The following is a 9140-nucleotide window of genomic DNA, read 5'->3' on the forward strand; positions in this document are numbered from 1 at the left end:
GCCCACCTTGAAGGCGCCCAAGAATCACATCACTAGAATCTGAGCAAAAGATGTTCTGATCGGAAAAATGTTTCAAAGGCGTTTGAAAGCTACAGTCAAGAACTGAGTTCAACACAAGACGCACCCTTATCACTTAGGACGTTACCAGGATTTTTCGAAACCCTGAACAAGGAACCAGATGTGAAGCTGTAATACATATCATATGTAACACTTATGACAGCGCTCAATGTACTTCGGAGCCTCCAGCTTATACTGAATGCATTTTAGACAAGCTGTTCTCTGTGGGCACGTGGAAAACAGTAATCAGACTTTACGCCACAGAGGACCTGGGTATCCACCATCTTTTCCGACCTCATACTATGCTCATGGTATCTGCACTTAACAGAACTAGACATGCTGTTCATTATACAACTCATGCAGAGGCTTGACAGGGCAGTGCCTGAATATTTGCTGAAAGGCAGGAATTTTTAAAATTATTTTTTATGTTAGCACACAAAGAAATGAGTCCTGTTACTACATTTTTATATCTTGTGGCATCGCACTTTATCCTAATCCATCTCCTGCCCAAGAGCTTGCCACCCTTCCCCTGGCTGTTCCCAGATGGTCCTTCCTCCTGCTCTCCTATCACAGCGGTCCACTGCCTTCTCTGTTCCTCTTTTCTCCTCACTTCTCCAGATCCTCCTCCTGGCCTCATGATCCCCCGACTCCTATACACACACAGGTTCCACACGAGTCAGTCTTCCTAACTGGCTTACCGTGCTTGTGAGCTCCAGCTTCACCCACATTCCTAAAGGCAGTACATTTTGAAAATATATATGCGTTATCCAAAGTTTTACTTCTGTAACAAACAAGGCCAGGAAATGGAGAAGCTAAAAACATACATGAAATTTCAAGACTCCCCTCTATACCCTACTGCCAATCAGTCCCAAGTCTTCAAAAGCCTCAGGTGATGACATAGCGGGTAAGTCCCCCGCCTCGGACCTCTGACAGTCTGTGGCAATGCCGCAAAATATGCATGATCACATAAAACCTCTTGTCAACTTTCAAAGCCGTGAATTCCTTTATGTCAGCTTCCACGATGAAGTGATGACCTGAAAAGAGAACCGACAGGCTGATTGTCACAAGGCCAACCCTCCTGTAAGTTTTTATGGTGTCCCCTTGTAAACGGCCGAGTCTCTCTTACTGTCCCTCTCCAACTACAAAACATGGAGAGCAATGGTGTTCCTGCTAAAATCATGTTGCATCTACGAGGGCCACAAGGCATCCCTGCTGACGTTGGTATGCCCTAACCGCCACCCAGACAGTCTGTGGAAACGTTTGCAAAGGGAACCTACAACAACTATCGGCTAACTAAAGACCTTGGCTGAGCCAAGAAGTCTGTCCAGTCTGCAAAGTGAGACAAGGTGTAGTGAGGACTGAGGCCCGGCAAGCTGCGAGCGCATGGTGACACGCAGCTTAGCTGTGGATGACCAACCGCTAGGGGCAGCGGTGTCCAGAATGGCTGTGTTTCTCACTGTGATTCCCCAGCAGCTGCCGCCCTCATAGCCCATCCCGTTCGTTACCTTTCGTGTCCTTCGTTTCTTCATTAATAAATCTCTGGTAGAGATTTCTCTTCACAGAGCTCATAGATGCTTTTGGTTGATGCATAATCTTATATTTGCTAACTACTGCCTTGTTAATTTCCTTAATAATATCATTAATTTGACAATATGTTAAACGGGACTTCATGTACCTGTTTAAAAAAAAAGTATGTAGTTATTCATTTTTGAGTTTACTTCATATTTATTTATATTACAAACATAAAAATATTATATGTTTAAAGACTTAGTTCTGCTACTTTTAAAAATAAGATAAAATATAACATAAAACAAAAACATATTGGAATTGGACAAACAGAAGGAAGAGAGTCCACGAATAGGCAGAAGAACCAAGACTCGCTTGCTTGCACACTCAGGAGTCCCCTAAAAACACTAAACTGGATGATCTATGTGGTGGTTTGAATGGCACTGTTAGGAGGTGTGGCCTTGCTGAAGGAAGTGTGTCACTGTACTGGTGGGCTTTGAGGACTCCTAGTGCTCAGGCTCTGCCCAGTGCAGAAAAAAGAGCATCCTCCTGGCTGCCTGCAGAAGCCAGTCTCTCCCTCGCTGCCTTCCAATCAGGATGTAGAACTCTCTGCTCCTCCCGCACCATGTCTCTCTATACGCCAGCCCCAATTAAATGTTTCCCTTTGTAAGAGCTGCCTTGGTCACCGTGTCTCTTCACAGCAATGACACCCTAACTAAGACAGGATATGCAGAGGACCTGGTGAAGACCTGCATGTGCACACTCAGTCTGTGAGTTTAAATGTGCTTTGATCATGCTGACTTAGAGGGCTTTGTTCCCTTAGTGCCCTCCATCTCCTCTGGCTCTTACACTCCCACCGCCTCTTCTGCAGGGTTCCCTGAGCCCTGACGAGAGGGATTTGATTGAGACATGTCATTTAGAGCTGAGTGTTCTAACGTATGCAGTTATTCTTTAGAAATCATCACCGTGACCGAGGCAACTCCTGTGAAGGCAAACTTTTCCTTTGAGAAATGTATTTCTTTCTTGATGATACCATCCCCTGCAAACCGTGAACATTCCTAAAAGGCAGAAGTTTCTACAAGAAGAGTGGCAAGCACCGAACCACAAAGTGACAGTACACGCTGGTCATGGTAGCACACACCTTTAATCCCAGGGCTTGGGAGAAGAGACAGGTAGATAGATCTCTGTGAGTTTGAGGCCAGCCTGATCTACATAATGAGTTCTAGACCAGCCAGGACTCCACAGTGAGTCCCTGTGGAGACTCTTTTCACTTCTGCACACTACTCATCTACAGCCACGACTGGTAAGCCAGAAAGCTTGCTTGAATGCAGCTGGTCTTTGCTACTTCGTGGGTCCTTCATTCCCCTGCACCCATTTCACTCCCTAAAACTAGTAGAGAAAGAAGGATAGAGGGGAGAAAGAGATCCCTGAATCTAATTTCTTTCCCAACCATCCCTCCCTCAGTTCCCCAACAGTCCCCTTCTCCCAGTTTCCCAGTATTGGCAGCTCCAACTGTTCTATCCTATCCACTGGGCTCAGGTTCTCCTGGCTCAACTGTGTCCTAACGACATCTTCTGCACCAACTGCCTTCTCTTCTCACTCTGCTAACCCAATCTTTCTCAGCCTTAGCTGGGTTTTTAATATCTGATCCTGTTCCCAGAAATCCAAGAGGCAACCAACACTGAAGGTCATTGGGACAAGTAGTTCTAACAGCTAAGAATTCTTAAAGAGCCAGTTGATGAGCAACCGGAGCCCCTTTAAAGGGCCAGGCAAGGGAGATAAATTACACTACAGGTGAACACTAGAATTTACACTTGGTACTCACGCAGGAACGTCATTGAATTCATCCATAGTTATAAATTGCATTTCCTTAATAATTCTCTGCTCTTTGGGAGGCTTCTTTGGCAGTACAGGCTCCTCAACTTTATCTGACTCTTTTGGATCCAGCTCTGGCTTGGGAACTCTATAGAGGAGAGATGAACATGCAGACAGGCAAGTGTCAGAGGGAAGTAGCAGACTGAACATGTTTTTTAAACTGGGGGGGGGGGTATCTGTAAATGTGTGACATATCCTTGTTTAATAATTTTATAGCCAACTTTTCTTTATATCCCTACCCCTTGGTTATGAAGATCTCAGTTGTAAGAGGAATTTTGAAAATTAAGTTAGTAAATCTTCAGAGTATGGCTGTTTTCATGTATATAGCCAACCATGTATGTCACCCACAGAACGGACACCACACACCTCCCCAGTATTCCTGTTTGCTTCTCAGAGTCAACGTGTAAGGCTGGGCTTAACTCCAGCGTCTCTTCTTCATCCCCCGAGCTCGGAGCCTGGAGACACCAGTCATCTTCCCTGTATCATAGTGTCGTCTGTTAGTCGCTACTATTGTGTCACTAAGCTATTGCAGACTCAGCAAGAACCAAGGGCGGCCCTTGAACTCACTCTATAGCAAATGGAGTCTAGCAATGCACTGTAGTGAGTGAAGTCCAGGGACAGGCTATAGCTCTCAGGCTGTTTAACTGCCCAGACAGAAGAGACATCAGCTGCCATAATGCATGAACTATTCCAAGAAAAAAAAAAAAAAACCAGACCAGGGAAAATAAGAGATCCAACACAGAAGGAAGCAGAGAAACTCCCCAGAGACCAGACCCAGAGTGCAACAAACATAACAGGTTATTGTGGGTGGTCAATAAAATCTGGATTACTCTATCCTAGCTGTGTGGTAGAATTACAGCAGGAATCACAGTTAAAACAAAGTGATGGTTGCCAGGCGTGGTGGTGCACGCCTTTAATCCCAGCACTCAGGAGGCAGAGGCAGGCGGATTTCTGAGTTTGAGGCCAGCCTGGTCTACAGAGTGAGTTCCAGGACAGCCAGGGCTATACAGAAAAACCCTGTCTTGAAAAACAAACAAACAAACAAACAACAACAACAACAAACAAACAAACAAAGTGATGGCGCCATACTTTCTTTGGCGAACACCCACACGACCTCCATCATTAAACTGGGTGAATCTTCCCTGAACTTTCTCTTCTTGACCATGTACTAAGGACACGCCTGGTAACCCCCACTGAATCCACTTCAACCTATTCAAAACTTCAGCTTTGACCTGGCTGATAACTGAAGCTGGGCCATGGCAGCTCTGTTATGCTGGCCACACTCCTCTAGCTAGCCACTCTCCAGCCCACTCTGTAGTCTGACTGATGACCAAGAGGCGTCTTTCCTCTGATGCTCAGCTGGAACTTTCTTCAGCAGTGCTCTCTCCTTGTAGGGAAAGTCTAAGAATCATCAAGGCCAGTACAGTGGAGGTAGGGTCTGCATCAAAAGTATTTTAAGGTACTCATTATATCCTGTTCTAAATTTAGCTCATACATATATAGATACTGGTTGACTATTCTTTAAATTTTACATATACTACCTAAATCACTTTCCTGTACATACTACACTTCAAAAGTTAAGTTAGCTATGGAACGTTTGTACTTGCTGAAAGTACCTGTTAGAACCAGTTTTGGTGTCAGGACTGGAGAGATGGAGTAGAGATGAGAGTCCAGGAAAGGTGGGGGCACAACAGAGAAACTCTTATAGACAAAAAGGATAGACAGAAGAGCTAATTCAGAGCCAGGCAATGTGAACAAAGCAGAGGATAAGACACAAAACAAGAGAGACATTACTGAATAGGTGGTGGCTGATAGAACAAAAAACAGTGAAGACAAAAGACCCTGCCTAGGCAACACAAGCCATAGGTTTGCCTGGGCAACCAAAACCCATAGGCTGGACACATGGGTAATGAAAGAGCCACTGAGTTCAGCCTTGGACCTGCCAACTTTGAGAGAATACAGCTCATTCACCAGACTTCCAGGAGGCTACAAGATCACCAGAACTAGATGTCAAGGCTAGAACTGGACACTTCGGAGCACTGACAACTAGGGTCAGGCAAGCAGAAGCTCGCGAGGCGCAGAGGGAGAGAGGGGACACAACCGCATCTAAGAAATGCGGGATGGCAGTCAAGGAAACGGGGCAGTATGGAAAGAACATCCAGGAACAAAGTGGGTGAGCAAGGGATGCAGACATGGAGCTGAGGAAGCAAGCACTTCGCCATCATTCTCACAGGAGCAGTGCAGTGGTAGCTGAATGCCAGGCACACTGGCTGCTGGCGGAGTGGCAAGGGTGGAGTTGGTGGCTTCTCCAGCTGTTTCTCAGGGCTCACAGAGCCTGTCTGATCCTAAAGGCAGTGATTACCCTGGTTCTCAAGGGTCACAGGGAGCTACTACCCAGAGGTCAAAATCTTGGTGATGAAAAGACCTCCACTGTCACTCTGGCAGGAGGCAGGAGACTGAGTACCCTATTCTATTCTCACAGCAAAGAACGGCCTGAAGGAGTGAGGAGACTGGGGAAGACAGGGAAGTACGGCTTCTACTGCGAGAGACAAGAGCGTCAAGTATGTGACAGAAAATGACTGAGATGTTTGTTTCCACAAATACCGCCAGACAGCAAGAATCCACAGAAGGATACTCACAAGCTCTGGGTCGCCGTCACTTGAGGCAGATGGGGAGGAACGTGTTCTTTGAGATGTTCCACATCTTTACACTCTTCTTCAAGAGATTCACAGAGCTCCTAAATTTTAAAAATGCTTGTGAGCAAGACTTCTTCCTCTACATGTGATGTGTGATGTAAGACACGCCCTCAGGAAGGACCATGATGCTCTCAGTCCTTGCAAGTGCCAAAAGCAGGGACGCACGGCTCTTCCTGGAGGGTTCACACTGCCACTGTGGGGCTGAGATGAAGTTTAAGTCTTTCCCACACATGTTAACCTTGGGAAGCATCTAAGAAGCAGATGAAGAGTGAGTGTACAGACGTTTTTCACTTAGCGGATCGCTCTTATTGGGTCAGCGCACGCTCCCCAGTGCTGCCCCTGCAACAGGAGCAGGGCCGGCCGAGGAGGTCAACCCAGGTGAGAGGCACTTTTCATACATTTCTGATTTCTGAGTTTTACGTTTAGGTTTTTTTTTGTTTGGTGTGTCTTGGTGTCTGTGAGTGGGAGTCTGTGTACAGTGTGTGAGAGTACATACAGTGTATAATATGTATCTGTGTACAGTGTGTGGGGTGGGGGGTGAATACAGCATGTGGAGTTGGATGTGTTCAGTGTGTATATACAGTGTGTGTTTTATTTAATTTCTGCTAGAACCTGGGACAAGGAACTCATACCAAGAAAGCTTCCTGCTCCTCCGGCTCTCAATCACATGACCAGACTTCGTGTCCCAGGTGAACACACTCTGGACTCCCATCTATACCTTGAGTTCCAGGAAAGATGAAAACTCACTGACCAATACTGTTCTCCATTTTGAACCTATGACATTTTTCTTTTCATGTTCATGGCCACTACTTTCCTTTTAACAGGGGATTTACATCAAGCTTGGTTATGCCCGTCCCTAGAGCTGAAAAGTCTTCTCAGACAAAGACTGCAGGCTGGAGGGGCCTGGAAGCTACCTTTCCAAGCTCACTGAGCACTCCAATGCACCAACAGCCGCATGGGATAATCACGGTGCAGGCGGGTTTCCTCATTAGGAAAGTACACAAATGCTCTTATTAGCTGAAGTTAATTAGAAGACGTATTTAGAACAAAACATGCCCGTGAGTGAAGTTCAAGCTTTTCTTCAATGAGGAGTCCCTATATTTTATAAAAAGGAGGAAACAGAGGGTAGCTAAGAAACAGCTATTGTTCTTTAAGTGAGAACCCTGAGACCTCAAGAGGTGACATGGCTCTCTCAGGGTGGCAGAGAAGACCAAGGAGAGGGCCCAGATCTCGTCTCGTGCCAGGCAGCTGTTCTCACTCGGCATTCGCCCAAGGCACCATTTGTTTATATTGCACCTACAAAGAATTCTTTAGAAAATTTACTTTCTAGCAAAGTTCTATGCTATTGGCCATTAACATGAAGAAAGAAATGGCTGTCCTTCTGAACTCTGTTGAGAACACCCTGTTACTTTACAGACTAATAGTTTGCAAAGTCATAGACATTCTAAACATCAAGGACCCTTACAAATGACCACCGGGTGACGAAGAGTTTCTGGGTCCATCACCTTCTCTTTACAAGTCAGGAAAGCATTACCTTGAGTGAACTGTTAGTTTGTTCTTGATACTGAATTTCCAATTCAAATTTATTTAGGAGCTCATTTACTGCAATGATCTCATCTCCTATTTTACTTAAGGTGGTCTTCAAGGCAGGGTCCTGGCCTAGGATAAAGAAAGAGAAAATGGAGAACAAAGTCTATATAAAATCCAAACATACAAGACCCACAGGAACTCTTGGGACAGACACCTACAACTTGGAAAAACATTTGAGTGGAAAAAGGACAATTTTTTCTTCATTTAAGACCTTTCCCCATAGGTAATCTTAAATTGTCTGTCTTGTTTTGTTAATGTATGACAAGAAGGAAAAGGGAGGTAAGCCCAAAGTGTTTCCTGCAGCTTTTATTTCTGGCAAATTCCCTCAATACAATAAAACCTTCAGAAATAATAAACACCTGTATATCTGCCTAGCTGAGCATTTATCAGAAAGAGGCAAGTCTCCCGAGGTACCCACATGAGCTGGGATTCAGACACCAGGCAGGGCATATGGGCAGAGGCTACAAGCCCAGGCAGTACATGTGGGGGGATGCTAGAGAGGAGGTTTCTGGTCTCAGTGACTACATACCCATAGCAAAGAACTGACTCGACTATGGAGAAGATCCAATGACTTCTGAGACCTCAAACCACAGGGTGTCAGAAGTGAAAAATCTCACTCGAGGCTGTTACCTACTTCAGGGGACATATTCTTTTTTAGGAGGTGAGGGTGAGACAGGGTTTCTCTGTATAGCCCTGGCTGTCCTGGAACTTGCTCTGTAGACAAGACTGGCCTCAAATTCCACCTCCCTCTGACTCCTTAGTGCTGGGACTAAGAATATGCCGTGGCACATATAGAGGTGTATAGAGGTGAGCCTTAAGATAGCAGCAGCTCGCTTTGGGAATTTGTAATATAAGTTTGCAATTCATCCTCGCTAGTGAAAACCCTTAACCAGAGATAGAAACAACAACAACAAGAACAACAAAGGCAGACTGGTGAAAACCCTTGAGGACCTGGAAGAAGCAAAGACAAGACGTTTAGAAACGGCATGTTTACACTTCTTGTACCACCTAGCACCTCTCCAGATTCATAGATCTATGAGGGATTGGAAAACCTGAAGTTTCTTCCTCCCTGCAAATACAAGAGCCTTAGAACAAGCTAGATGGCTCAGCAGGTAAAGGCACCTACTGCCTAGCCTAACAACCTGGTTTTGATCATGGTGGAAGCAAAGAAGCAACTCCCCCAAGCACAGACACTAAATACGTAAGTAAATAAAATCTAACAAAACACTGCTTTAAGAAGAACTTTGAAACCCCGTCTTGAAAACAAAACAAAACAAAACAAGAATAACTTTGCAAGTTTGTTTGTTTGTTTGTTTGGTTTGGTTTTTGGAGACAGGGTTTCTCTGTGTAGCCCTGGCTGTCCTGGAACTCACTTTGTAGACCAGGCTGGCCTCGAACTCAGAAATCCACCTGCCT

The 9140-nt window shown here is 45.3% G+C and overlaps 1 protein-coding gene across 1 annotated transcript in view; it reads right to left on the reverse strand.

Moving 5' to 3' along the window:
* Nucleotides 1-823: 823 nt before the first annotated feature.
* Nucleotides 824-9140, reverse strand: part of Ska1 (spindle and kinetochore associated complex subunit 1) — a 10360-nt gene continuing 2043 nt past the window's right edge. The window contains exons 2-6 of the mRNA XM_021150320.1: nucleotides 7669-7793; nucleotides 6078-6175; nucleotides 3389-3526; nucleotides 1563-1732; nucleotides 824-1091 (exon numbers count right to left, since the gene is read on the reverse strand). Of these exons, the coding sequence (XP_021005979.1) occupies nucleotides 943-1091; nucleotides 1563-1732; nucleotides 3389-3526; nucleotides 6078-6175; nucleotides 7669-7793 (680 nt within the window). The 3' untranslated portion in view covers nucleotides 824-942. The remainder of the gene's footprint in view (nucleotides 1092-1562; nucleotides 1733-3388; nucleotides 3527-6077; nucleotides 6176-7668; nucleotides 7794-9140) is intronic.

This window comes from Mus caroli, chromosome 18 (genome assembly GCF_900094665.2).
Source record: "Mus caroli chromosome 18, CAROLI_EIJ_v1.1, whole genome shotgun sequence".
Taxonomy (NCBI): Eukaryota; Metazoa; Chordata; class Mammalia; order Rodentia; family Muridae; genus Mus; species Mus caroli.